Genomic DNA, 27980 nt, shown 5'->3' with positions numbered 1-27980 from the left:
TTAATGTGTCTCAACCAAAAGGTAAAAAGAGACGTGCGAGTGAGGAGATAATCTCTCTAAATTTTGTGTTCTCTTGAGTTAACCTCAGTGTATTGCTACTCAAATGTATTTCGAATATAACACCAAACATGCCATTAACTCAATTAAGCATGGTAAATATGTCTGTTAACCCAAATAGTTCCCAATTTACAAAAAAATCATCTAACTTTAAACATATCTATGTAATTAGATAGCAATCATAACAAGAAAAGGCTAATGCTTGTCCACTAAAACTATGTTTGCAAAGTCATATAAGGAAGGCTTATACTTCACGGTTCCGCAACTAGTATTTCGCCTAACTAGAGCCTTCCCAATTTGAACGGCCGCTTACACTTTGACGTTGTGACCTAGAAACAAATTATCCCGCGAAATAGAGTTGCCGATGGGTCGTCCAACCACCTTGTAAACATGCCCTGAACGGTCCAATCTGAACAACGGTGACCTAACGACTTCAATGCAATTGTAATCTAAATCGGAATGATATACTAAGCGAACATCCGCTTGAACCAGTCGATATAGGCTATTAACTCGAGTTAACTGGAGCACTTCATTTCACGATTGTGCAAAGCAAATTAAAAACTGAACTGTTTCAGTTCATATATATAGCCTATCGTCAATGCGCGAGTTTACCGATATCATAGAGAGGACGACTACATTTCAATGAAAGAAAATACCAGCTAATGACTATACCGTTATGCACATCACAAAAGCGTAATGTCATTAGCTGGTATTTTCTTTGCGTATATAAATTCGTCTTCGTTGACTAAAAACCGCAAAAGATATCCTGCTTCTTTGTCATACGACTCCACGCGTGCATCAAACCATCCCAGCGTGACCCTGTCTTCTCCCATACATTCCACTGATACTAGTCGCCCGAGTAGCTCGCTCTTGTTCCTCTTGCGAGGGTTTTCCTGCTGGTTTGGTAGTGGTCGTTTGCCCTGCCTACTTGTAGTGGGTTCGTGCATATTAGTATCGGGAGGGCCACTTCTGTCAGCTGTCTTGGAGGATGATTTTTTCCTTCTCCAGGTTGCTTTTGCCATTGCTCGTCGCGCCATGGCCTCTTGAGTATCCGATCGATGATGGATTGTGACATCGTTTTCGGCCGCTACATGCTTTTGCGTAGCCAGCCTGTCCATTCGATATTGATGCTCTAACTGCGTGATCAGGGTACCCGGCCCTTTTGAAGACGGAACACTCAACCTGTTTTTAGACTCGACGGCGTTCGTTGTAAATGGAGTCGTCTCCCATACAGTTGCACTCATGTCGGCGGTGGCCTCACATAACAGCTTCAAGTGCCTCTCTTGTGTCCACCACTGACACCAGGTTTCTGCTTTACTCCAGTGAGTGTTCATGATGGAGGTAGTTGATATATCTTCAAACTGTACAATTCCATCCAGTGCGGACACTGTGACCCTTCCACATAGTGCGTCAAACATTTTAAGTACATCATCTTCGCTTTCTGCAAAAGGAATAGCTCTGCCGATGACTTTGTAAGCAATCTGCTCTTCGTCTGTCTGGCACACTCTACTTGCCACACGAAGCACTGAACGCATCCAATGCACCTGGCAACCTTTCAGCACACTGAATGCTTTGGCCTTTCCAACAGTTTGGACTAAACCTGAAGATACACAAAAATAACAAATATTTGCTCCGCTCTATGATCACTTACCGCTTATATATTTTTGGGGGGCAAATGTAGAACGTACCTTGTATTTGCGCATCTGAGTAGTCCACAATGACTGCCTGTAGGGAGTCTTTTGGGTCAAATTCTGGGTAGTAGTTCTTGACACAATTGAATATGCCACTGAAAGCCACTTGATATGCCTCTGCTGTTACTCGGTCCAAGTTCGCTCTGCCACAGATCATGTATTCCATCGTGAGGTGATTGAAGGCGACAATATTGAGCAGGTATGGGAAATCAGCAAGGGGTGGGAACGTGACATCGACAACAATGAAATCAGCACTTGAAAGAATCTTCGCCATTAATCTACTTAAGAAGAAAACTGCATTCAGATTGTCTGTCAAGTAGTGATCCACTTTGTAAGGACATAGATAGGCATCTACTTCGTCGGTAAAGTTGGGTTGGTCTTGCTTCTCGTTGTCAGTAGTAGTGAGGTTCTTGTTAGCATCTTTATTGACACGGCATTGAACTAGCGCTTCGTAGTTCTGAATGATGCTGTACGCTTTGACCAAGTTGGGATCTACTCTTGCCTTCTTCACTACACGATTTATAACGTCGATATTTGCTGCAACAGGAGATTCATCTGCAGGCATACATGACATTCCATAACCCAATTGCACGTCCTTGGCGGTCTTTGTGAAGTCGCTTTGCACGCATTCCACAATTTGTTCGTGCAACATCGTTGGTATCTTGCTTGGGGCTGGTTTTTCATGGGAGTGAGTCACTTCACCAGGGGAAGAGCTGACGACCCCAATCCAACGTCTTACATCCCTTTCGCATTCCTCAGGATGAATATAGACAAACATGACGTTGCAGGTTTTAGATTTCTCCAGAGGTGCTTTTGGATGGGCTCTACAACGGTTTAGCTGCTGCCGACGAGACACCACGTAGGAGCAGGTGGGCGCACTACATCTCTTAACCCCTTCACAACGACTCTTGTTAATTACCACTTTTGTGGGCGCACCATCGATGTTCCACACTTTTGTAGCAGGCTTGTTGGCCGGTCCTCTGGACAACTGCATGTCATTGTAGATGAAATGTGGATCAGATTTTGCCGACTGAGCTAACTGGTTCACGTTCTCCACATACAACAATTTACCCGGCTCGGTGTCAAAACCAGGGTACTGATACTCTTTAGCGACGCATTTCACCCATGAAGATGTATCTTCAATCATTTCTTTGAGACCAAGTAGGAAATGCTTAGATGATCGGTAGGTTTTCGGGGCTCGCTCTTTCTCTTCCATTCTTTCTTTGTGTGGCTTTAGAAGACTCTCTAGTGAACATGGTTCTGGAACCTTAACAGGTCGGGCTTCGTTCACGAATTCCATTCCTTTCGTACTAACTGTCACGGTACGACTCGTCTGCTCATATCTCTGAAATCGGTGGGTAAAGAAATGCATTTCCACGTACCCCAAGGCAATTGACTGACGAAGAACGACTTTCCACCACTCAGGAGTCAATGTCCCCCGACCTTGTTCAACGTCTTCCTTTCCCTTTCCTTCCACTTTTGATGACTCTACTCTTTTCTTCATCTCCGGGGTTTTTTTCCACTTCACGTCGTTACCCCGAAGCCACTCGATAACTTTTCTTTCACCAACACCATTTCGGGATTGCAACTCACGGATGGCAGTTAACAGCATCAGCAAATACTTTGAAATATCAACAGCAGGAGCACTATCCTTCTCACAGGAGAGGCAGCATCTCTCTTCTACTTCCACGTTTTGGGTAACATCTCCAAAATGCTCTCCTATTGCTCTTCGCAAACACCTGCGGACAAATGGGCAATAGATGTAACGCCAACACTGCTTGAATTGGTCTTCCTTCTTCTTTTTCTCCTCAGGAGGGTTATTCCTTGTCCAGAAAGGCAACCTCTGCCAGTCGGGATACTCATTGAATAATAAGAGTGCTTCTGCGGGTTTGCCATCTCTGCCAGCACGACCTAGCTCCTGAACCCAAAGCTCCAAACTCGGCGGACAACCCACTCGGATGACGTACCTCACGTGCGGTATATCTACTCCTACACCAAATGCCTCAGTTGCACAAATAACTTGGAGAGCCTTTTCTTTAAACGCTCTGTGAACTGCGCCCTTCTCTGTAGGGGTCATAGAACCACTGCTCCCGACGTAATATTCCGCTTTCACACCCATTTCTTTCAAAATGTTTCTCAACTTCCTGCAATCTTCAGCAAATGAACAATAAACAATCGCGCAATCAGTTCTTATCTTCTCCTTTATTCGTGTTGCGGTTGGACCGAAGCGATCCCTTTCCGTTACAATGTTTTTATCTTTCTTTCTCCCTTTGTTTAGGGTTTCTCCGAAACCCTGTCCTCGTTCGATATCAACATAAACGTTGGGCCTGTTCACACTTCCTCTAACCACAAAAGGAGATCTCAGCAAGTCCTTCTTCATTTTTGCTAGCATCTCGGGCGTTGCCGTGGCTGTTAGGGCGGCAATGGGGGTCTTGGGGAACAAATCTTTTAGTGTTTTTAACTGTGAGTAGTTCTTTCGAAACGAACCACCCCATTGCCATATGTAGTGGGCTTCATCTATCGCTACATACGCCAACTTTCCTTCCTCTTCCATCTTCTTCACCTTTTCTAAACAACCACTACTTTCGGTTCCACCAAACAAATATTATGGTGTCATGTACACGATCTTAGCCAGGTCTTCAGGTGCGCTATTGAAGACAGCATTATAATCGGCCAACGTATGCTCCGATCCCAGCCGTACAACGTTAACGCCTTTGCTAACTAAATTGGAAACTTGATCCTGCATAAGGGAGATGGTGGGACACAAGCACAGGGATATTTGATTAGTAGCCATGACAGCAGGAAGCTGGTACACCAAGCTCTTCCCACTTGAAGTCGACTGAATAACTACCACATCCTTCCCACTTGTAAGCGCATTTATGGCATGCTCCTGGAATGTGCGGAGACTTGAAATGGAAAAGTAAGTGTTTAAATGGCCGCTCCACCTTATCTTGGTATCATGCGTAATACGAGGCAAATGCTCAAGTCCCTCATAGGCAGAGTTTCCCTCGATTGTTACTTCTGAATTCTCTTCTTGGTTAATACTCGAGTGGTGACCTTGGCTATCATTACAGACCTCGATTTCTTCCACCCCGCTGTCTAGTAAACTTCCGGAGGTATCCTCTCTTGCGTCACTGAGTATTTGTCCCTGGCTATCTGTTTTCTCCAAACGTTCTTTTAGACAACACTGATTGCTGGGCTGGTTAGGGCTTGGCCTTGATTGTAAGCTAGTCCCTTGGGTTGCACCAGCTGTTTCACAGGGAGATCTTGACAAATCTTCTGAATAAACCTTCTGATTGACAATAGAGTAGCTAGGCAGGCCTTCTTCTATCGTCAAGGGGACGTACTGCCCACTACTTGGATGCTTCATTTGACAGTGGCTTGCGTTCTGTCCTGGTTCCATTTTCAACTATTGTGTTTCCCACACTATTTCTGCGGACGGTTTCAAATGGCTTCTGCAACTCTCTCTATCAGGGCGTTTCTTTAAAGGCGACGACGCAGGTGAGAGGGTGGTACTTGTTAGCAGAACAGGGCTTTGTGTGCTGTTTTCATCCTCATCAGTGTAACCATCCAATAGGAAAGTCCACATTTCTTGTAGCCTCACACTAACTTCACTTATGGTTGGCCGATCGAGAGGGTTTTGCTTCCAACATTCCTGCATGAGGCTTGTGTATGGCTTCAAAGGAAGGGCATGTTCAATGTGAGGTCGCTTTCCTTCGAGTACGAGTTTAGCTACCACTGAAAGTTCTCCATGTGGCACTTGGTGCTGCCAAGGGTGTTTCATGTTTGGGTACAGGAGCTCGTGCATCACCATCCCGAAAGAGTATACATCTCTGGATGTCTTCATTGGCACCACATCACCGACTAAATACTCAGGTGGAATAAATGCAGCTGTTCCCACTACAGTTAAGGATTTTGTCTGCATCACCGTGCTTGCGGTAGTTGTAATGGATCTGTGTGCCTCACCAAAGTCTGTGAGCTTGAATTGCCAGTCGTCATCTTTGCCCCCTACAAGAACGTTTGCACTCTTAATATCGCAGTGAATTATACCATTGCTGTGCAAGTACTGGAGCCCCTGCGACATTTGTTGTAAGGCGTCCACCTTAAGATCCATGGGTATTGACTCTTGTAAATCATCTACCATTTCTCGCAAATTATGATAAGAAGCCGTATCTTCGTCAACTTGAACTTCTTTGCTCATCAGCTCCAGCACCAAAGATACTTCTTCATGACATAAGCCGAGACATTTTACAATGTTAGGGTGCGAAAGACGAAGGAGAACGTTCGCCTCTTCAGCAACCATATTTCTGTAAGCTGCTACACCTTTGCTGATTTTGTACTGTTTCACAGCCACACTTGTATTTTTCCATTTACCACTGTGCACTCGGGCGTAACTTCCCTCGCCAATTACACCTTCCAGCATGATCTCCGACCATTTTATGTTGTAGTGATCCTCGATGACAGGTGTTTTCGAACATTTAGCTCTAGAGAATGTGATAAAACGCCGTCTATTCGTTTCCTTCGGGGCCTCCATTATCTACTGGTAGATAATATTATTTATATTATTTATCATAATAAGCAGTTCCCTTTTTGAGGTATATGCAAATTAATTTAGCGAAAAGTTTGCGAACTTACAGTAAAAGATGTTCATTTCAGTTGACCTTCGACAATGACAATGACCTCCGGCACATGTGTTGCGCTATTCTTCGCGATATAATGAACAGTCTGGTGAAATGTATACCATACTTTTTCATGCTACAAGGTGGGTAATGCTATACATGAAAAATAAATTGGAATTTTTCAGCCCGACTCATTTGCAAGCGCTTGACTTTGGGTTTTTGCCATGACCAAATTTGCATAATGAATTATATGAACGTGTCAACAACATGCAGGAACAGTTTGAACGAACGAGCTGTTTTAAATGTACTGTGGTTTAAATTTTACAGGTTATTCTTTTTACTGTTAGCGCGAATCAATGTTCAAATTAAAAGCCAGTAAGAATCGAATTTTAATTTGAACATTGATCCGCGCTAACAATGAATAAATGAATGCATTCTTTGAAACGACTAATGGGTTCAATTTTCAAATAATCGATCCATTAATAGAGTCTAGGGGGGTACGCTTGACCTGGTTCGACTGTAAAGAGGGAAAAAATAAGCTACCTTACCTGAATATATAAGAAAGGCTTTGCTCATTACAGTCGTGGTACAAATAGGGCGCATTAAGTCGGCATATATCTCCACGAACGGAACAGGATGAAACCACGTGCAATCTCGACTGGAAGAGTACCTTAGCATCTAGTGCCCAGGCTTCACCCAACCACTGCAAAACTAATGCGCGAATTTTTATCACCTGACAAAACTGTTTATTTATTGCGAGTTTATTTATCCTGTCGCCCATTGGTTGTTGGAAGCGAAACAACTCGCTTCTTTCACCTGACAAAACTGTTTATTTATTGCGAGTGTGGATGCGAGACGTTTCGCTTCTTGTCGCCCATTGGTTGTACGAAGCGAAACAACTCGCTTCTTTCACCTGGCAAAACTGTTTATTTATTGCGAGTGTGGATGCGAGACGTTTCGCTTCTTGTCGCCCATTGGTTGTTGGAAGCGAAACAACTCGCTTCTTTCACCTGGCAAAACAGTTTATTTATTGTGAGAGTGGATGCGAGACGTTTCGCTTCTTGTCGCCCATTGGTTGTTGGAAGCGAAACAACTCGCTTCTTTCACCTGACAAAACTGTTTATTTATTGTGAGTGTGGATGCGAGACGTTTCGCTTCTTGTCGCCCATTGGTTGTTGGAAGCGAAACAACTCGCTTCTTTCACCTGACAAAACTGTTTATTTATTGTGAGTGTGGATGCGAGACGTTTCGCCTCTTGTCGCCCATTGGTTGTTGGAAGCGAAACAACTCGCTTCTTTCACCTGACAAAACTGTTTATTTATTGTGAGTGTGGATGCGAGACGTTTCGCTTCTTGTCGCCCATTGGTTGTTGGAAGCGAAACAACTCGCTTCTTTCACCTGACAAAACTGTTTATTTATTGTGAGTGTGGATGCGAGACGTTTCGCTTCTTGTCGCCCATTGGTTGTTGGAAGCGAAACAACTCGCTTCTTTCACCTGACAAAACTGTTTATTTATTGTGAGTGTGGATGCGAGACGTTTCGCTTCTTGTCGCCCATTGGTTGTTGGAAGCGAAACAACTCGCTTCTTTCACCTGACAAAACTGTTTATTTATTGTGAGTGTGGATGCGAGACGTTTCGCTTCTTGTCGCCCATTGGTTGTAGGAAGCGAAACAACTCGCTTCTTTCACCTGACAAAACTGTTTATTTATTGTGAGTGTGGATGCGAGACGTTTCGCTTCTTGTCGCCCATTGGTTGTTGGAAGCGAAACAACTCGCTTCTTTCACCTGACAAAACTGTTTATTTATTGTGAGTGTGGATGCGAGACGTTTCGCTTCTTGTCGCCCATTGGTTGTTGGAAGCGAAACAACTCGCTTCTTTCACCTGACAAAACTGTTTATTTATTGTGAGTGTGGATGCGAGACGTTTCGCCTCTTGTCGCCCATTGGTTGTTGGAAGCGAAACAACTCGCTTCTTTCACCTGACAAAACTGTTTATTTATTGTGAGTGTGGATGCGAGACGTTTCGCTTCTTGTCGCCCATTGGTTGTTGGAAGCGAAACAACTCGCTTCTTTCACCTGACAAAACTGTTTATTTATTGTGAGTGTGGATGCGAGACGTTTCGCTTCTTGTCGCCCATTGGTTGTTGGAAGCGAAACAACTCGCTTCTTTCACCTGACAAAACTGTTTATTTATTGTGAGTGTGGATGCGAGACGTTTCGCTTCTTGTCGCCCATTGGTTGTTGGAAGCGAAACAACTCGCTTCTTTCACCTGACAAAACTGTTTATTTATTGTGAGTGTGGATGCGAGACGTTTCGCTTCTTGTCGCCCATTGGTTGTTGGAAGCGAAACAACTCGCTTCTTTCACCTGACAAAACTGTTTATTTATTGTGAGTGTGGATGCGAGACGTTTCGCTTCTTGTCGCCCATTGGTTGTAGGAAGCGAAACAACTCGCTTCTTTCACCTGACAAAACTGTTTATTTATTGTGAGTGTGGATGCGAGACGTTTCGCTTCTTGTCGCCCATTGGTTGTAGGAAGCGAAAGAACTCGCTTCTTTCACCTGACAAAACTGTTTATTTATTGTGAGTGTGGATGCGAGACGTTTCGCTTCTTGTCGCCCATTGGTTGTAGGAAGCGAAACAACTCGCTTCTTTCACCGGAAAAATGTTTATTTATTGTGGTCATAGAAGCTAGATGTTTCGCTTCTATCGCCATAAGCAGTGGAAGCGGGACATCTCGCTTCCACGACCACAATAATGGAACGCACGAGTCGCTTCAAAAATCACATTATGTTAGAAGGAATTTTTTCGCATATTTTGCTTAATACTGCGTTCCCGCTGAAAATAAGCAGCGAACTTTATCGCGAAGCCTCGCGTACTGATCTACTGATAGCGGTGAGAAGTGCGTGTCTCTTGTCAACTCCGCTGGGGCTGCCAGTTTCATGTTCTGCGTCTATCTGCCGTTTTCTTCTTTGTTTTGGTTTCGCCGGTGGCTTTCTCGCGCCAGACTTAACTTTTCCCATAAAGAAATCGCTTTACAATATTACAGTAACACTAAATGCTTCCGCAGGGAATTTCGATTGTTTCTTTTTAATCTACAGAATTCCCCAGGGAATGCTTCTTTGTGTTTGATTGGCCGGCGGCATGAGCGCGTTGACAAGTATTTTAATGAGGTGCGAAAACTCTGAAAATGTTTCACGGCCGAAAACACGGCTTTTGTTTTTACGCGAATTCCCCATCTTCAAATGAATTAATAGGGTATGTAGATTTGCCAGATTTCAACGAAATTTGGCCAAAATGGTCTTCAGATATTAATGTATCAAAGTGTGTCAGGCTTTTACGAAATTCAAAATATTTTTCCCGTGACGTGTTAACGTCTGACGCGACTACAAAAATTTTCCATTGTCCATCTTTAGGATTGGTTTTCTCACAAACCAATAGGAATAAAGAAAAAGCCTGACACACTTTGTTAGCCTATTATCTCCTGATTGATATTGTGCAGTCTGTTTGGTTGTGCACCTTTACGTGAGAGTGGGTAATTCGGTTAAGTACACGTCGCTAGTATTTAGTTTGCAGGCCTCTGAGCGCTTATGTATCCAACAAATAAAAAAAACATTGATATTTTCGCAATCTTCAATTTATCAGCTTTACAGTGATATATAGTTTTCCGTGGTTTTATCGAAAGCAGCGCGCGTACGCTAGATTTTCCTGAAGGCACTCGCGAAACATGGAAGTAACCTTAACCGCAAGCGGTCCATATCAGCGGTCTGTAAAAGAAAATTCGGACCGCTCAGGGAACCAATCAGAATACTCCTTTTCCGCGAGGACCAGTTCAGCTAATTATAAAAGATTATAGTTTGCATTAAAATATCAGAAAATAGATCGATCCTTTTAAACACTTAAGGATGCAAACAAAAGAGCTTTCGCTCGGTCGTTCAGATGTTCATTTGGTTTGTGAGTTCGTTCTTTCGGTTTTTCGTTCGTTCGTTTTCACAGGTGAGCGTTGGAGTTTGATCAGTTGTTTCCTCGTTTGCCCAGTTCTCCTTGCTATTCATGGGCATAAACATGTTACAAACAACTAAATTTAATCAATTAAAAGCTGTATAAAACATTACGAGGGAATTTCTTCATCAGGTTTTAATTAACCTCGTAACCAAATGTTTGTCTTCGGAGAAAACATCTGCTAAAATCGATCGCGTTCTCGAATCTGATTCGTGGATGAAAATGGTCCGATGCGAGTTGCGTCAACCATTTTCACTGTTGCTTTGTAGGCGCGTAGACGCATGACTTACGGCAAGATTAGTCTTGATACTTTTGTCCTTCTGGGAAAGTGGTTTATTGTTTGTATGTTGACGTTTAATTAAACTGCGACAACTTTTTAAAAACATACATGGAGATCAAGGATCTAACGCCTGGAAGGTTTACGCGTCTTGCTGTTCAGAGGGTACGTGAGCATCGCCTGAAGCCAATCAATCAATTTTACGCTTGAGAATACCTGGGTAGTAAAGCATTGAGTTGCTGTTTGAATTATATTTCGTGTTTAAGTAATATAAATGACACGGGCCAGATCAGATAAAAACAACTTATAATTAACTGTCTATAACAAAGGAGATTAAAAGACTTTATAGCTTTAAAAATTGTAAAGTTAAACCGTCATTTCGCCGCTATTTAGTTCTGTGTTTCAACATTTGTATTTCCAATTTATTTAACCTACGAAGTAAGGTGTGGAACCTTAATAATACAGTAATGGCAAGTACGAACTCTTCTTCTGCAGAGGCCGGACTTTTCAGGTACAAGGAAACATTAGTTTGATAATTTACTTAATTAAACTGAATAGAATGACAACTGGTATCTCAGACACGTAGGGCCAGCTGTGGTGCCACAGTTTTTATACTAGTCATCAAAGAGATTCCCCCTGACGTTATTTAAAACTTTCCTCCTCGCCGTTATACGTTTACATTTTCTTCCTTCCGTGTGTTTTTCGTTGTTTAACGTTTCTTGAACTCTCTACCTGGTCTATTCACTGTGCCCCTGACGAGAAAGACAGACCTTCTGGGCAGACGAATCAGTTTTTGCTTTTGTTAACCTATGCTGTTTCTTGTTTTTCTTTTGAGTGAGCTCACTAAAATACGTGCATAAGATTATCATTATTTATTTAACATTTTAGCAATAAGAACTAAGGCCAATTCGTTTCTCAATCATTCCAAAAGGATATGTGCCTTGACGGTTACATTAAAAAATCAGAGAAATAAAAGCTTTTAACCGCTTATTGGTGCAAACAAAAGAGCTTTCCACTCGGTCGTTCAACTGTTCATCTTGTTTCGCGAGTTCGTTTACTCGGTTTTTCGTTCGTTCGTTTTCATCGGAGAGCGCTCGGTGGGCCATTTTATCGTTAACTCGGTCATTCGGCTATTCGTTTGCTCACTCGGTTGTCCGTTCGCTCGTTCTTCCGCTTGCGCCCTCGTTTGCGTTTCTGGTTTGTTCAGTTGCTCCTCCGTTTTCCCAGTTCTCCTTTTTATTCATTGGCATAGACACGCTATAAACAATCGAATTTAATCTATTAAAAGCTGTTTTAAAACATTAGGAAGAACTTTCTTCTTGTTTTAATACTTATGGCTTTCATGCTTTAGTGAAAGTCTTCTTCTTTCAACATTGATCTGTCCCCCCAAAAATTCACGTCTTTGACCAAGTTGTGAGTATTGGACATGACTGTGCTGGATTGGGATTTCAATTCCAGGAAGATCTGTTTAAAATAAAAAAAAACTTGAAAAGCGACTTGATTGAGGATCTGAAACAGCCAGTTTTAACTTCACACGACAAACAAACGCTTAACATGTCTTAAATGCTTTGATGTGGGACAGTTAACACGTTCGATAAATACAATTAATCAGAAAAACTAACGCGGAGAGATTTCGACGTTTCGATGACATCCTGTCATCATTATCAAGAAAATGAAGAAAATTTACATAAGTAAGTAGACAAAATTAAACTGACAATTCACTCAATCTTTTACGATAAATACAATCACTGTAATATATCAAAAACGAGGACGAGAAGTGCGTTCAAAACCGACGCGTAGCTGATTGAGTTTTTTAACCAAAGTCCCAAACTCTGAAACTCCAAAAGTACTCAATTTCTTTAATTCTGAATAAACTACATGCATTTTTCTGTTCATTCCGAAACAGAATATGTCTTAAAAACATGAATAATACAATCTATTCCGTGATAACACCACATTACCTTTCCTTCTCCGCCTCTACACATTCATAGAGTATGTTTGCCTGTATCAGAAGCTTATACCAAGGCATAAGCGTCCAAGAACGGCACCTGTCTATATTCCGTACTGCGAAATAATTCGCATTTATTCGGAAAATAAAAGGCACCACACATTATAATTTTCATTCAGTTCCAGAATGCCTCAGTTACATCTACCTCGGCCTTTTTCGTTCTAACGTTTAGTCAGTTTGCAAACTTTACAAGATAAGGTGGCATTTTTATCCTCCAACAGGACTTCAGACCCCGACGAAGAGGAATGTCCCTTTCTTTATGGATCAGTCTGGCACAAAAGTTACTTGACAGATGGTACGCGCAGAAATCTAGTTGCTCTAACAAGTATCACCTCGATCCTTGTTCTTCCAACAATTCTGTTAAATGCCTTGGTTGTAATAGCTGTGGCTACAAGACACCGACTGCGAACACCTTCCAATATCCTTCTCGCTAGCATGGCAGGAACAGATCTTTTCACTGGACTCCTAGTGCAACCCATAGCTGTCGCGGTTCATTTGGAGAGAATCCTTGGTGATGGCCCGTTTTGTATCTTGGAGACAGTTTTCTTACATCTCGTCCTTGCGTCTGGTGTTACTTCGTTTAGTCACCTTGTTTTAATAGGCATCGATCGCTTTATCGCTGTCAAAAAGCCCTTGAGATATCAAAGCATCGTAACAAGACAGAGGGTAAAGATTGGTGTAATTTTGGCTTGGGCCTTTACATTTTGCTGGAGAATCCCAGAGCTTATTTTGTTTGCAATCGACACTAAACTAGAAAGGGACGTTTATAATAAAATACTGAACGTAGTATTCAGTATTTTCGGCATGATTTACATTGTTGTTATAGCTTACATGTATGGTTATATTTATTTAGAGTCAAGGCGTCAGAAAAAACGCTTAAAAAACGAACAACTAACACAAGAAGAAGCCAGAAAAGTGAAAAAAGACAACAAGGCAACCAACTCCGTTACAATCATCCTGGGTGTGTTACTTTTGACCTACTTACCTTCAATAATATGGGAAGCAGTGACAGCTGCTTTAGATATCACAATAGAACCATACGTTATGGTCATTGTATGGAGTTGGACAGATACTCTCGTTATCTTTGGTTCTTTTTCCAATCCGCTGATTTACTGTTGGCGTTTCAAGAAGCTCCGCCGCGCTTTCCTCGAGATGTTACGCTTAAGAGAGCCAGAAAATCGCCCACCGAAAATAGAAATGGCTGTCATACGACGACATCAGCCTGAAGTTCCTCCTTCTACTGCTGAGGCGTTTTCATTGCCGGCTGTCAGACAAGACCCGGTTTTGCTGTCATTCCGTCAGTTAAACGCCGAAGAAATAGTTCAAATCGAGGAAAGCAATCCGCTATGACGTGTACATCTTTTAATTTTGTTTTCAATGTTTTATTGATTTTTATTAATATTTCCTTAATAGCTCTCAGTAAGTACGCACGATGTGATCGCTTAATTTTGCTGGCCGTATGTCACAGTATGGCCCGCTAAATTTCCCTTAACTTAAACTAGTTTCCTTTCCCTCGCGCCCGATTACAACGGGAAAAAACTCTGTCCGTGACGTGACTTACAGTCGTAATTCGAAATCGGTTAGTAAGCGGTATTTATGCAGGAACACCTGATTTAGCAAATATGGCTAGTTTAAAATGGGTCATTGTTGTGCATTTAATTGGCAGGGTGTCAATCGAAACAACGAGATCCCCACCCCAGACATGGATGGATTTGCCTCGAGGGCTTTACAGTTACCAGAAAACTCTTATACACTCATTCCGGATTTCTTTTGCTGGCTGACGACGTTTAACTCCACGTCGATGAAAAGAATGTTTTGCTCGGTTCAAGTTTATATAAACTGTTTTGATCGCATAAAGGTTCGCTTTCTTAGTATATTTTTCCAAGCATCCATCAACTGTATTTGTGAAGCTAAGAGTTTTCGTGGTCGTTTCTCACTGTTTAAGGTTTTCAACTGAGATATGAGTGATGGCACGAGCTTAACACGGGTAAGTGTTGCAGATGTTGACGTATAGCTGGTAAAATTTTGTTTTGGAAACACTAAGTGTTCTTGTGACATGGTAATCTTATAACTGATAAAATTGTTCTCATTATCAAAACTGGTTTTAAAAGTCAAAGAACAACACAACGGAACGAATTCGTGAAAATATCTGTAAAACTTTAATTTAAAGACAAAAACGTGTGGCAGCAAATTGTGCTCTGTTATCAATTATTTATTAACAGATCAAGAGGGGCCCATTAAGAGCGTTTTCCGTCATACAACTAGTACTAAAGAAAAGGTTGAAAACCACAAGGCGCCAAGTTTTGAGGGAGAACAATTGCGAAAAATCTTATTATTGTTAAGGAAAACAAAATAGCAAACTATGCAACGGGGCACAAATTGTCCGCATACATGCAGCAACAAGAATTTCATATACACGTGAATGGCCGAGGGGAGGGGAGAGAGAGTCGTGTTTTAATTGATTAGTGTGCAGTGTTTATATGTAAATAGCCTTATTTGCCAAATCAGCTAACTTATAATTTTTACAGTAATTTATTGCATTTTCTTTACGGTATTAAGAGTTACCCACCGTTGCAGAATAGTAGCCCATTTAACGAAAATGCAGAACTGAACTGTAATAAATCTATTGTTAGGCCCGAGTTCAGACGCCGAACTTTTCATGAGTCGAACTTAACTCAAATTAAGGTCGGTCCAAATCACGAAAATGCCGCCATTTGATTCAGACGCCGAACTTAATTTACTCGAAGGAAAACATGTACATTCTCTCCTACGAGAGACTTCATCTGAAATACGTTATAATAATTTATGCATAAGGTTCGGCTCATGAAAAGTTCGACGTCTGAATAAAAGCCGTTCTAAAGCCGAAATTCCCGGCTGAGCCAGGCGGGAAGAACTATGAGCCTCTCCAAATTGAAGAAGCCGTTCTCAACTGATTCAGACGTCAAACTTCTCATGTACTTAACTGATTTAAGATATTTGGTTCGGCTCATGAAAAGTTCGGTGTCTGAACCCGACCTTAGTGTATTCTGTATCGCTGACTACTTTTAGAATCCTTAAATTATAAGAAAGATTATCGATCTATTAAAATTTACGTCTTATTTGATTACTTCTCAGGTTTGGGATTATTTATCTTGAGGCGAGTTAACACCGTTTGTATTATGGGTTTTTGAGTTGACTGCAGTCAACTCAGTCTATTTCACTCGATCTAGCTGAAGCTGACATCATTATTCATGCCTGACTAACTACCAGGAAATATTTTTCATGATAAAGAGCTGAGTACAATTTGTTAAAACTAATTCGTTGTGACTTCCACAGAAGCTGAACCAGAAGTTGACGCGATTTAACAATATCGTGATTTAAAAACACGAAGCGCTGACGGGTATTTGATCAGACTCGTTCCCAGTTCTTACTTATTCTTCGGCCTTCCCTAGATGCAATGCGTTCTCAGCAAATTCTTCTCAGCTGAGCGACTGGGAACAAGTCTTACATTTTTCACACTTCTGTTGAACTTAAATTAATTTGGTGGTTATTTATAAAAGTCTGAATTTCCAGTTAATCAACTGACAATAATTCATGAAGTGTATTAAAATGCACTCGATCTTTTAATCTTTCTGCAATCAGTGAATCAATTTACCCTAGTGACATCTGTTATTGCTATTCAGAAAACACGTCGGGAGAAGGAAAACATATCAGTGAATTATCAATTTTGAAATATTTCTCTATGCTGAAAAATGAGTTCATTTATTCCACCCAAAGCTACATCAAGAAATATTCAGTCAATTCTTTGAGCCTTTAATTTCCTACTTTCTCGTGCCATTAAAATGCCTCGATATTCAATCAACAAAAGTGGCGGAAAACTTTCTTTACCGGGAAAACTAGAAAGAAATTTCCTTCTGGTTTTACCGGTAAAGAAAGTTTTCCGCCCTTTTTGAAAAAGAAGAAAGAAAATGTGCATTAGTGGTATAATGAAACATAAAAGCTTTCTTCCCGACTTTCACTTAATCTAAGGCCCAGTTCAGTCGCCGAACTTTTCAGGAGGCGAACCTAATACCTCGAATTAAGTACATGAAAAGTTCGGCGTCTGGGGCCTGCTACAGACACCACTTCACTCATGTGCCGAACTTAATTACTTACACTGGTGAACAGCTTTCGAATTCGTCGGTCTGAATTTTGCAATCTCTTTTCTCTATTAAAGGATTGTCAACGGAGAACCAACGGTTACTGTTCGTCCCAACGCAGCTCAAAAGTTTCAAAGAAATAAACAAGCTGGTGGAGGGGCTTACATCCCGGCAACTATTCAAGTTGAAGGTCCACGTAAGCACAAAGAAGCTGTGCTCGATAGAATCCGCACGTCCTTAGCGGAGTGCGAGAATGGAGAGCTGATGTCAATCGATAGCGAAAATTAGAACATGCAATGATTCATGACGTACAAATCCAGAATTAAATGTTGTTTCTCGCTAAATTATTGTCACTTTTCTGTGTGTTTTCGACAGTGAAGTTGTCGCGTTGCAATATGGCCGCCGTGTACATTTCCGTGCATAAGGTCTAGGTCGCCCCAGTTCCTCTCGGCCAAATTTCCTTGTTTTGATTTTGCCTCGACCAATCATATTTCAAGAAACCATATAGACAAAAATGTCTATGGCCCGGACTGACCACTCCACTCATGTGCCGAACCTAATTTATTTAAGTTCGACTCTGTAGCGACTTAGGAGCGACGACGGATTCAGACGGCGTATTCTCTGCCGCACCAAATTCGTTAAACCTTGCAGAAAAGAAGTAAACAATTTTCACTGAGACGGAAAGTCAGGAATTCAGTACAAACATGTGGCTGATCTGGTTTAGTTATCGCGAAATAACAATACAATAAGAGAAAGTAAACTTTATCGGTGATTCTAAAGGACTTTTTCCGATAGTTTTAGCTTTAAATTCTACATTTCGATTCAGGATGAAAACAGCAGGTAAAACAGATTTATGGCAAAGAAATTCTCTCTAAATAAATCACAAAGCCTAGCGAATTGAAAGCCTAAAGACAAGCCACAGTCACGCTTGTACTTACTTTACGGTTAAGAGCCATTGTCAGTAACTTTCGAGAATCCGGCGACAGAAGCGAAAATTCGAATTTCTTTTTATTTGCCCCAAAAGACCTTTTTGGTAAACTTTTTTCAAAAATAATATTCAAAAGTTCCAGCGAATTTTTATTTTGACAAAAATTGGGAAAGTTCGAAATCGGCAAAAACGTGGCCGATGGCCCGATTGAAATTATGCAAATTCGTACATTTTCAAAACTCTCGCTCGATTTTCTCAATTTGACACTTTCACAATAGTTTTTACATCCCTTGTGCTTGCTTCCAAACCAGTATATTTTATCTCCACCTGAACATTCTTTCATTTAAAGTTGCCCACGTAAAGAATACAATATTTGCTATTCCTTTAGATAGAGTGATCTTTGCCATATTTCAGATTACCAAATCATCAAGGGTATACAAATATACTGGTAATGAAATAACTTTTTTAAACGGGCAATTTTTTTTATTTATCATGTTAAAATATTTAGTTTGGCGCGTGAAAAGCAAGCGATGTGTGGAATGCACTTTGACACAATTCGCCATTTCAGTACTTCATGTTCCTCCTGTTACTTTGCACTTATCAATACACTTCACGGAAGCTTTTAGATAAAAACCAAGGTCTCTGTGTTCATTTCATGCTTTTATACACGTAAATAACTAGCTTCAAACTTGAGTGCTCCCCATATTAGCATTAGGTTATCAAATGATTCCTTTCAGGCGAAATTTTCGAGTTTATAAGTTTATATTGAGCCGTTCAAGCGAGATGAACTGAGCCGTTCCCAGGGAAATAACTTGAAATCAGTGAAATTAATACCCTGTCTCTCATATCATGCTACACTTCCAAACTACGGTTATTTTTAAGCTAGAAAGTGTAAATACTCCCTTTTTACGTGACCTAAAACAGAATTTGCCTAAAATATTACGAAAAAACAGAATAAAGTCCACCGCAAGAAAACACTGAAAAAATCGCGCACCGACGTAAATGCCGGGTGAAACATCAGACGTTTCTCAACTTGCCACATGAATGAAACACGTCCGTTATTTTACCTCTGTATACATTTATGACCAAAAAGTAGAAACAAAAAATCTGCTCTATGCCCATCTGTACAAATACACTTGCCAACCAAGCTTTTGTTTCTGTGTGTTTGTCGAAAATACTGAAGAATAGTGCAACATTGTCACTGACTACTTGACCCATTCAATCACAACCGGATAACACGACTCGAAGATAGATAAAAAAAAATGCTCTTACTTGTCTGCAATCGTTACTCACATTATATCTGGCGATATCACATCCCCGAGGCAAGGCTGAAAATTGTCTCAAAATCCGCATATTAGAGATTCAAAGTTTTGTACAGCGCGAATAACTTTCATTGCGTGACAAGTGAAATGTGATACACAAGCGCTCGAAAAGCACAGGAATAAACAATGTCAAGATTCGCCCTTGTGATGACAGTGCGAAAATAATTTTTGAAATTACAAGAAGAAATTGAGGCAAGTCAAGTTCTGCAAGCTATATTTGATTGCCGGATTGAAACGAAAATCGTGTTTCCTCCATTTATGCATCAGGTTCGGCACATGAGAGGAGCGGCGTCTGAGTCAGCTGCCGCTCCAGTGTCGCATAATGCGGCACCCCCTGTCGAACTCAACGATCTTTGCCGCACCAAATTAAATTTGCCATACCAAACTGATTCAGACGCCGCTCTTTTGCCGGACTTATTTCATTAATTAGGTTCGGCACATGAGTGGAGCGGCGTCTGGATAAGAACTCAATCAGTTGAGAACGGCTGTTTCAATTTGAAACGGCTCAGCCGGGAATTTCGGCTTTGGAACGGCTTTGATTCAGACGCCGAATTTTTCATGAGCCGAACCTAATGCATAAATTACTATAACGGATTTCAAATAAAAAAATAAAAATTAAAAAAAAAAACGCTTACATTTCGATTGGTTTTGCTTCAAGTAAATTAAGTTCGGCGTCTGAATCATATCAAAAGGCGAGATTTTCGTGATTTTAGCCGACCTTAATTTTAATAAAGTTCGGCTCATGAAAAGTTCAGCGTCTGAACTGGGCCTAAGTGCTGTTTCGCGTTTAGTCGTTCGGTGTCTTTCCTAAATAGCCATCGGAAAACGTCATTTAAAGACACAAATGGCCATGTTTTGTTTATAACAATATCAGTGATGGGCAGTTGTTGTTAAAATAATACAAACTGCTCATCGCAAGACATAAGCGCCTAATAGAAAAACATGTCTATTTTCACTATCGAAATAAAACGCTTTCCTTCGCTGAAAATAAAAGGCCCCCCAAATCATTTTTTGATTCAATTCCAAACTGCCTCAGCTGAACTCAATTTACTCGAAGCAAAACATGTACATTCTCTCCTACGAGAGACTGCATCTAAAATACGTTATAATAATTTACCCATTAGGTTAGGCTCATGAAAAGCTCGACGTCTAAATCAAAGCCGTTCCAAAGCCGAAATTTCCGGCTGAGCCAGGCGGGAAGAACGGCTGAGTCGTTCCAAATTGAAGCAGCCGTTCTCAACTGATTCAGTTGTCAAACATTTTATTTACTTAACTGATTTAAGGTATTAGGTTCGGCTCGTGAAAAGTTCGGTGTCTGAACTGGGCGTTAGTGTATTCTGTATCGTTGACTACTTTTAAAATTCATATAAGAAAGATTATCGATCTATTAAAATTTTCGTCTCATTTGATTACGAAGTGAACTTCTCAGTTTTGGGATTATTTATCTTGAGGCTAGTTAAAACCGTTAGTATAATTATTGTTTCTTGAGTGGACTGCAAGTAACGTCACTTTCACATTTTACAATTCAGTCTATTGCACTCGATCTGGCTGAAGATAAGATCATTATTCATACCTCACTAACTACCAGGAACTGATAAAGGGCTGAGTGCAAATTGTCAAAACTAATTCGTTGTGTCTTCCACAGAACCTAACCAGAAATTGACACAATTTATCAATATCGTGATTTAAAAACACGAAGCGCTGAAGGGTATTTGACCAGACTCGTTCCCAGTTCCTACTTATTCCTCGGCCTTCCCTAGATGCAATGCGTTCTCAGCAAATTCTTCTCAGCTGAGCGACTGGAAACGAGTCTTACCTTTCACACACTTCCGTTGACAGTATCACGCTATTTTTAGTAACACATTGAAAATCAAAAAGTCCCTATTCGGTTGATAGCAGCCAAGATATATTGACCAAAATGCTATTAAAAAAAGTCTATCAGAATGCAAAGAAACTATCCACGGATATTTTTGCCGGCAGATGGCAAAATAAAAATGGGTTCAAATTTAAAAACGCCGGGCCGACGTTTTCAATTTTCGCTGTCGTAACGCACTAAAAATCGGTTGTACTATATTTTGGTTCAACCTTTCGTCTCAGTAGAATCACTATTAATATTCCTTTAAATTAGCGATTTAGAAATTAATTAACACTATGTTTTAAGTTTAAATTTAGTGAATTTTTGCCCAAAATCACTATACATCTCCTCTGATACTGCCCCTTAAAATTACTTTGGTTGGTTATTTATAAATAGTCTAAATTTCCAGTTAATCAGCTTATAATTATTCCTGTAGTGTATTAAAATACACTCCATCTTTTATTAATCTTTCCGCAATTAGTGAATCAATTTATCCTAGTGACATCTGTTATTGATATACAGAAAACACATCGGGAGAACGAAAACATATCATTGAATTATCAATTTTGAAATATTTCTCTATGCTGAAAATTGAGTTCATTTCTTTCACCCAAAGCTACATCAAGAAATATTCAGTCAATTCTTTGAGCCTTTAATTTCCTACTTTCTCGTGCCATTAAAATGCCTCGATATTCAATCAACAAAAGTGGCGGAAAACTTTCTTTACCGGTAAAACCAAAAGGAAATTTCCTTCTGGTCTTACCGGTAAAGAAAGTTTTACGCCCTTTTTGAAAAAGAAGAAAGAAAATATGCATTAGTGGTATAATGAAACATAAAAGCTTTCTTCCCGACTTTCACTTAATCTAAGTGCTGTTTCGCGTTTAATCAATCGTTCGGCGTCTTTCCTAAATAGCCATCGGAAAACGTCATTTAAAGACACAAATGGCAATGTTTTGTTTAAAACAATATCAGTGATCGGTAGTTGTTGTTAAAATAATACAAAGCTCATCGCAAGACATAAGCCCCTAATAGAAAAACATGTCCTATATTCACTATCGAAATAAAACGCTTTTCTTCGCTGAAAATAAAACGCCCCCCAAATCATTTTTTGATTCAATTCCAAACTACCTCAGTTACATCTGCCTGCGTCGTTCATTCTTACGTTTGGTCAGTTTGCAAACTTTGCAAGATAAGATGGCATAATGTTTCCTAACCTAAACTGGACTTCAGACTCCGACAATAAAGAATGCCCCTTTCTTGATGTATTTGTCTGGCGCAAAAGTTACTTGACAGATGATACGAGGAAAAACCTAGTTGCTCTATCAAGTATCAGTTCGGTAGCTATTCTTCCGACTATTCTGTTAAATGCCTTGGTTGTAATAGCTGTGGCTACAAGACACCGACTACGAACACCTTCCAATATCCTTCTCGCTAGCATGGCAGGAACAGATCTTTTCACTGGACTCGTAGTGCAACCCATAGCAGTCGCGGCTCATTTGAAGAGAATCCTTAGTGATGGCCCGTTTTGTACCTTGGAGACCGTTTACATGCAACTCTGGTCTGGGTCTGCTCTTAATTCGTTTAGTCACCTCGTTTTAATAAGTTTCGATCGCTTTATCGCTGTGAAAAAGCCCTTGAGATATCAAAACATCGTAACAAGACAGAGGGTAACAATTGGTGCGATTTTGGCTTGGGCCTTTACATTTTGTTACACAATCTCAGATCTTATTTTGTTCGCAATAGGCAGTAAACAACAAATGGACATCTATTTTGAAATACAAGGCGCAATACTAAGTAGTCTCGGGACGCTTGGAATTGTAGCTATAGCTTACATGTATGGTTGTATTTATTCAGAGTCGAGGCGTCAGAAAAACCACTTAAGAAACGATCAACTAACACAAGAAGAAGCCAGAAATGTGACAAAAGACAACAAAGCAACTAACACCGTTACAATCATTCTGGGTGTGTTACTTTTGACTTATTTACCCTCAATAATATTTACTGCTGTGACAGCTTAGCCTTCTTCTCATAACACGATAGGACCGCACGTTGTGGCCATTGTATTGGGTTGGACAGATAATCTCGTTATGTTAGGTCCGCTGATTTACTGTTGGCGTTTCAAGAAGCTCCGTCACGCTTTCCTCGAGATATTAAGTTTTAGAGAGCCAGAAAACCGTCCACCAAAAAAAGAAATGGCTGTCATACGACGACATCGGCCTGAAGTTCCGCCTTCTACTGCTGAGGCGTTTTCATTGCCGGCTGTAAGACAAGATCCTGTTTTGCTTTCATTCCGTCATTTAGACGCCGAAGAAATAGTTCCAATCGAGGAAAGCAATCCGCTATAACGTGCACACTGTAATGTTTTTCAGTATTTTATTTATTTTAACTAATATTTTTTATAGCTCTTAGATAGCGGCGGTATGATTGGTTAATTTTTCGGGCCGTATTTCACTGTACGGCCGGATTAATTTCCGTCGAGTTGAACTAGTTTCCTTTCCGCGCGCCCGATTTCAAAAGGAAAAAACTCTTTCCTTGACTTACAGTACGGAATTGGAACTCGGTTAGTAAGAGGTATTTATGCAGGAACACCTGATTTAGCAAATATGGTCAGTGTAAAGTGAGTCATTAATTATTGCTGTGCAATTAATTGGCATGGTGTCAATCGAGACTACGAGATGGCTCGAGGGCCTTACAATTACCAGAAAACTCCCATACACTCATTTGCTGCGCAAATTTCGGATTTCTTTTGCTGGCTAACGACGTTTAACGCCACGAAACGAATATTTTGCTCAGGAAGTTCAACTTATTAACTGTTTTGATCGTATAAATGTTCCTTCAATTCTATAATACCTGTTTCAAAACGTCAATCAACTATATTTGTGGGGCAAGGAGTTTCTTTGGTCGTTTCTCACTGTTTAAGGCTTTTAACTGAGATATCTCTGATATGGCACTCGCAAGTGTTGCAAATAGTTATAACTGGTGAAATTCATTTTGGACACACTAAGTTTTCTTGTAACATGGTAAATCTTATAGCAGATAAAATCGGTCTTATAATCCAAAATAGTTGAAAATTAAATAACAACACAACGGAATTCGTGAACTGAATATCTGTAAAAGCTTGATTTAAAGAGAAAAACGTGTGGCAGCAAATTTGTGCTCTGCTATCAATTATTTATTAACAGATCAAGAGGGACCCATTAAGAGCGCTTTCTGTCACACAGCTAGTACAAAAGAAAAGGTTGAAAAGCACAGCCTGGCGCAAAAGTTACTTGACAGATGGTACGCGGAGAAATCTGGTTCCTCTGACAAGTAGTGGAGGGAGAACAATTGCGAAAATTATTATTATTATTATTATTATTATTATTATTATTATTATTATTATTATTATTATTATTGTTATTATTATTATTATTATTATTATGATTATTTTTATTATTTTTTATTAATATTATTATTATATATTATTATTATTATTATTGTTAATATTATTATTATTCGTATTATTATTATTTTTATTATTATTATTATTATTAATTATTCGATGGTAGGGGAGAGAGAGTCGTGTTTTAATTGATTAGTATGCAGTGTTTATATGTAAATAGCCTTATTTGCCAAATCAGCTAACTTATAATTTTTACAGTAGTTTATTGTATTTTCTTTACGGTATTAAGAGTTACCTACCGTTTCAAAATAGTAGCCCATTTAACGCAAATGCAAAACTGAACTGTAATAAATCTTTTGTTAAGGCCGAGTTCAGACGCCGAATCTTTCATGAGCCGAACTTAACTCAAATTAAGGCCGGTCCAAATCACAAAAATCCCGCCTTTTGATTCAGACGCCGAACTTAACTAGCTGACTACTTTTAGAATCCTTAAATTATAAGAAAGATTATTGATCTATTAAACTTTACGCCTTATTTGATTACTAAGTGAACTTTTCAGGTTGGGGATTATTTATCTTGAGGCTAATTAAAACCGTTAGTATTATGGTTTTTTGAGTTGACTGCAAGTAACGTCACTTCACATTTTACAACTCAGTCTATTGCATTCGATCTGGCTGAAGATGACATTATTATTCATGCCTGACTAACTACCTGGAAATATTTTTAATGATAAAGAGCTGAGTACAATTTGTCAAAACTAATTCGTTGTGACTTCCACAGAAGCTAAACCAGAAGTTGACGCGATTTAACAATATCGTGATTTAAAAACACGAAGCGCTGAAGGGTATTTGACCAGACTCGTTCCCAGTTCCTACTTATTCTTCGGCCTCCCCTAGATGCAATGCGTTCTCAGCAAATTTTTCTCAGCTGAGCGACTGGGAACGAGTCTTACATTTCACACACTTCTTAAATTAATTTGGTTGGTTATTTATAAATAATTTAGATTTCTAGTCAAACAGCTTATAATAATTCCTGCATTAAAATACACCTAATCTTTCTGCAATGAGTGAATCAATTTACCCTAGTAATTATAACATACATATATCCAGAAGAAAAACAAAGCAATAAAAGCCTTTAGTTGTCAGTTTTCCTTCCGCGTCTTTTATTGCTATTCATAAAACACATTGGGAGAAGGAAAACATATCAATAAATAATCAAGTTCGAAATATTTATCTATGCTGAAGAATATGTTCATGTATTCCACCCAAAGCTACATCAAAAAATATTCAGTCGATTCTTTGAGGCTCTAATTTCCTACTTTCTCATGTCATTAAAATGCCTCGATATTCAATCAACAAAAACGGCGGAAAACTTTCCTTACCGGTAAAGCCAGAAAGAAATTTCCTTCTGGTTTCAACGGTAAAGAAAGTTTTCCGCTCTTTTTGAAAAAAAAAAAAAGAAAAGAAAGAAAATGTGCATTAGTGGTATTATGAAGGATAAAAGCTTGCTTCCCGACTTTCACTTAATATAAGTGCTGTTTCGTGCTTAGTCAATCTTCCGGTGTCTTTCCTAAATAGCCAGCGGAAAACGTCGTTCAAAAGCCACTAATGGCCATGTTTTGTTTATAACAATATCAGTGATGAGTAAAGAATTAACAAAATTATGGTCTGTCTTTTAACTTCCTGGCATTTGGGCATTTGTTGTTAAAATCATAAAAAACATCATCGCAAGACATAAGCTCTTAATAGCTGAACCTGTCTATTAATATTCACTATTGAAATAAAACGCTTTTCTTCGCTGACAATAAAAGGCCCCGCCACATCATTATTTTTCGTTCAATTCCAAACTGCCTCAGTTACATCTGCCTGTGTCGTTCATTCTTACGTTTGGTCAGTTTGCAAACTTTCCAAGATAAGATGGCATTGTTTCCTACCCTAAACAGGACTTCAGATCCCAACGAAGAAGAATGCTCCTTTCTTTATGGATTTGTCTGGCGCAAAGGTTACTTGACAGATGGTACGAGGAAAAATCTAGTTGCTCTATTAAGTATCAGTTCGGTAGCTATTCTTCCGACCATTCTGCTAAATGCCTTGGTTGTAATAGCTGTGGCTACAAGACACCGACTACGAACACCTTCCAATATCCTTCTCGCTAGCATGGCAGGAACAGATCTTTTCACTGGACTCGTAGTGCAACCCATAGCAGTCGCGGCTCATTTGAAGAGAATCCTTAGTGATGGCCCGTTTTGTACCTTGGAGACCGTTTACATGCAACTCTGGTCTGGGTCTGCTCTTAATTCGTTTAGTCACCTCGTTTTAATAAGTTTCGATCGCTTTATCGCTGTGAAAAAGCCCTTGAGATATCAAAACATCGTAACAAGACAGAGGATAACAATTGGTGCGATTTTGGCTTGGGCCTTTACATTTATTTTGAGAATCCCAGAGCTTATTTTGTTTGCAATAGGTAGTAAACAACAAGTGTACTTTTACAGTGACATACAGGGCGTAATATTAAGTATGATTGGCACTCTTTACATTGTTGTTATAGCTTACATGTATGGTTATATTTATTCAGAGACAAGGCGTCAGAAAAAACGCTTAAAAAACGAACAACTAACACAAGACGAAGCCAGAAAAGTTAAAAAAGACAACAACGCGACCATTACCGTTACAATCATCCTGGGTGTGATAGTTTTGACTTATTTACCTTCAATGATATGGGGAGCAGTGATAGCTTCTTTAGCTGACACGATAGAACCGCACGTTACGGCCATTGTATTTGGTTGGACAGATAGTCTCGTTATGTTAGGTTCTCTTTTCAGTCCGCTGATTTACTGTTGGCGTTTCAAGAAGCTCCGCCACGCTTTCCTCGAGATGTTACGTTTAAGAGAGCCAGAAAACCGCCCACCGGAAATAGAAATGGCTGTCATACGACGACATCGGCCTGAAGTTCCGCCTTCTACTGCTGAGGCGTTTTCATTGCCGGCTGTAAGACAAGACCCGGATTTGCTGTCATTCCGACATTTAGTCGCCGATGAAATAGTTTCAGCCGTGGAAATCAATCCGTTATAACGAGCACACCTTACAATTTATTTCACATTTTATTTATATGTATCAATATTTATGCAGCAACATCTCTGATCTAGCATATGTGGGTGTTTTAAAAAGAGTCCTGGTTGTGAAATTAATAAGCAAGAGGCTGCGAGTTCCCCACCCCATGCAAGGGAAATTTGCTTTGGGGACTTTTGAAAACCCCCATCCTTATCACCCCTCGAAACCCCTGGGTTCATTTTGCTGTCTAGAGATGTTAAAATGCACGTTGATGAAAAAAGGTATTTTATTCGTGAATTTCAAGGTAAAAACTTTTTCCATCGCATGAAGCTCGGTTCACGTCCTGGGATGGGTTTTAAAATATTCATCAACTATCTATTTGTGACAAGGAGGAACGAGCCCGAGAAAACTCAATTTGGAAACAGCTTTCTAGTAACAAGGTAATCTTATAACTGAAAAATCGCTCTAAATAAAAACAAATGGAAAAAAGAAAAGAACAACAGAAATCGTGGAATGTTCTTTACACCTTGATTTGGAGAGGCTATATTTGCCAACACAATTTGCGCTCTGCTTTCAAATTAACGGACCAAGATCAAGAGACTCAATTAGAGCGATTTCTGTCACACGACAAGTACAAAAGAAAGGTTGCAAACCACGTAACGCTAAGTTT

General features: G+C 39.9%; 4 protein-coding genes across 5 annotated transcripts in view; 1 reads left to right on the top strand and 3 right to left on the bottom strand.

The window, feature by feature from the left end:
- The window catches only part of LOC146458979 (mediator of RNA polymerase II transcription subunit 20-like), a 163822-nt gene that overhangs the window by 122033 nt on the left and 13809 nt on the right, over window positions 1-27980 (top strand). The window lies entirely within an intron of this gene.
- LOC146458982 (uncharacterized) lies at window positions 666-2415 on the bottom strand. Its single transcript, XM_085089943.1, has 2 exons — window positions 1746-2415; window positions 666-1657 (listed from the first exon to the last, which is right to left on the bottom strand). Exons 1-2 carry the CDS (start codon window positions 2398-2400, stop codon window positions 741-743), a joined length of 1572 nt encoding a protein of 523 aa, XP_084946069.1. The 5' UTR covers window positions 2401-2415; the 3' UTR covers window positions 666-740.
- Window positions 2447-4302, bottom strand: LOC146458981 (uncharacterized). The gene is made up of 2 exons (XM_085089724.1): window positions 2685-4302; window positions 2447-2502 (listed from the first exon to the last, which is right to left on the bottom strand). The coding sequence occupies exons 1-2, from the start codon at window positions 4300-4302 to the stop codon at window positions 2447-2449; spliced, it is 1674 nt and encodes a 557-aa protein (XP_084945850.1).
- Window positions 5158-6282, bottom strand: LOC146458980 (putative serine/threonine-protein kinase DDB_G0267514). The gene has a single exon (XM_085089723.1). The coding sequence runs from the start codon at window positions 6280-6282 to the stop codon at window positions 5158-5160; it is 1125 nt and encodes a 374-aa protein (XP_084945849.1).

The sequence above is a fragment of the Pavona decussata genome, unplaced genomic scaffold, assembly GCF_977016875.1.
Source record: "Pavona decussata unplaced genomic scaffold, jaPavDecu1.1 SCAFFOLD_223, whole genome shotgun sequence".
Classification (NCBI taxonomy): Eukaryota; Metazoa; Cnidaria; class Anthozoa; order Scleractinia; family Agariciidae; genus Pavona; species Pavona decussata.
The sequence above is the reverse complement of the archived record's forward strand: the minus strand, read 5'-3'. Positions and strand labels throughout refer to the sequence as shown.

Excerpts from the sequence above, each read along its gene's own strand:
- LOC146458982 (XM_085089943.1), bottom strand. The coding sequence starts at position 2,400 with ATGTTGCACGAACAAATTGTGGAATGCGTGCAAAGCGACTTCACAAAG. Across the intron at positions 1,658-1,745 it reads CTCAGATGCGCAAATACAAG|GTTTAGTCCAAACTGTTGGA; the intron begins GTACGTTCTACA and ends GTGTATCTTCAG.
- LOC146458981 (XM_085089724.1), bottom strand. The coding sequence starts at position 4,302 with ATGGAAGAGGAAGGAAAGTTGGCGTATGTAGCGATAGATGAAGCCCAC. Across the intron at positions 2,503-2,684 it reads AAAAGTGTGGAACATCGATG|GAATGCGAAAGGGATGTAAG; the intron begins GTGCGCCCACAA and ends ATTCATCCTGAG.
- LOC146458980 (XM_085089723.1), bottom strand. The coding sequence starts at position 6,282 with ATGGAGGCCCCGAAGGAAACGAATAGACGGCGTTTTATCACATTCTCT.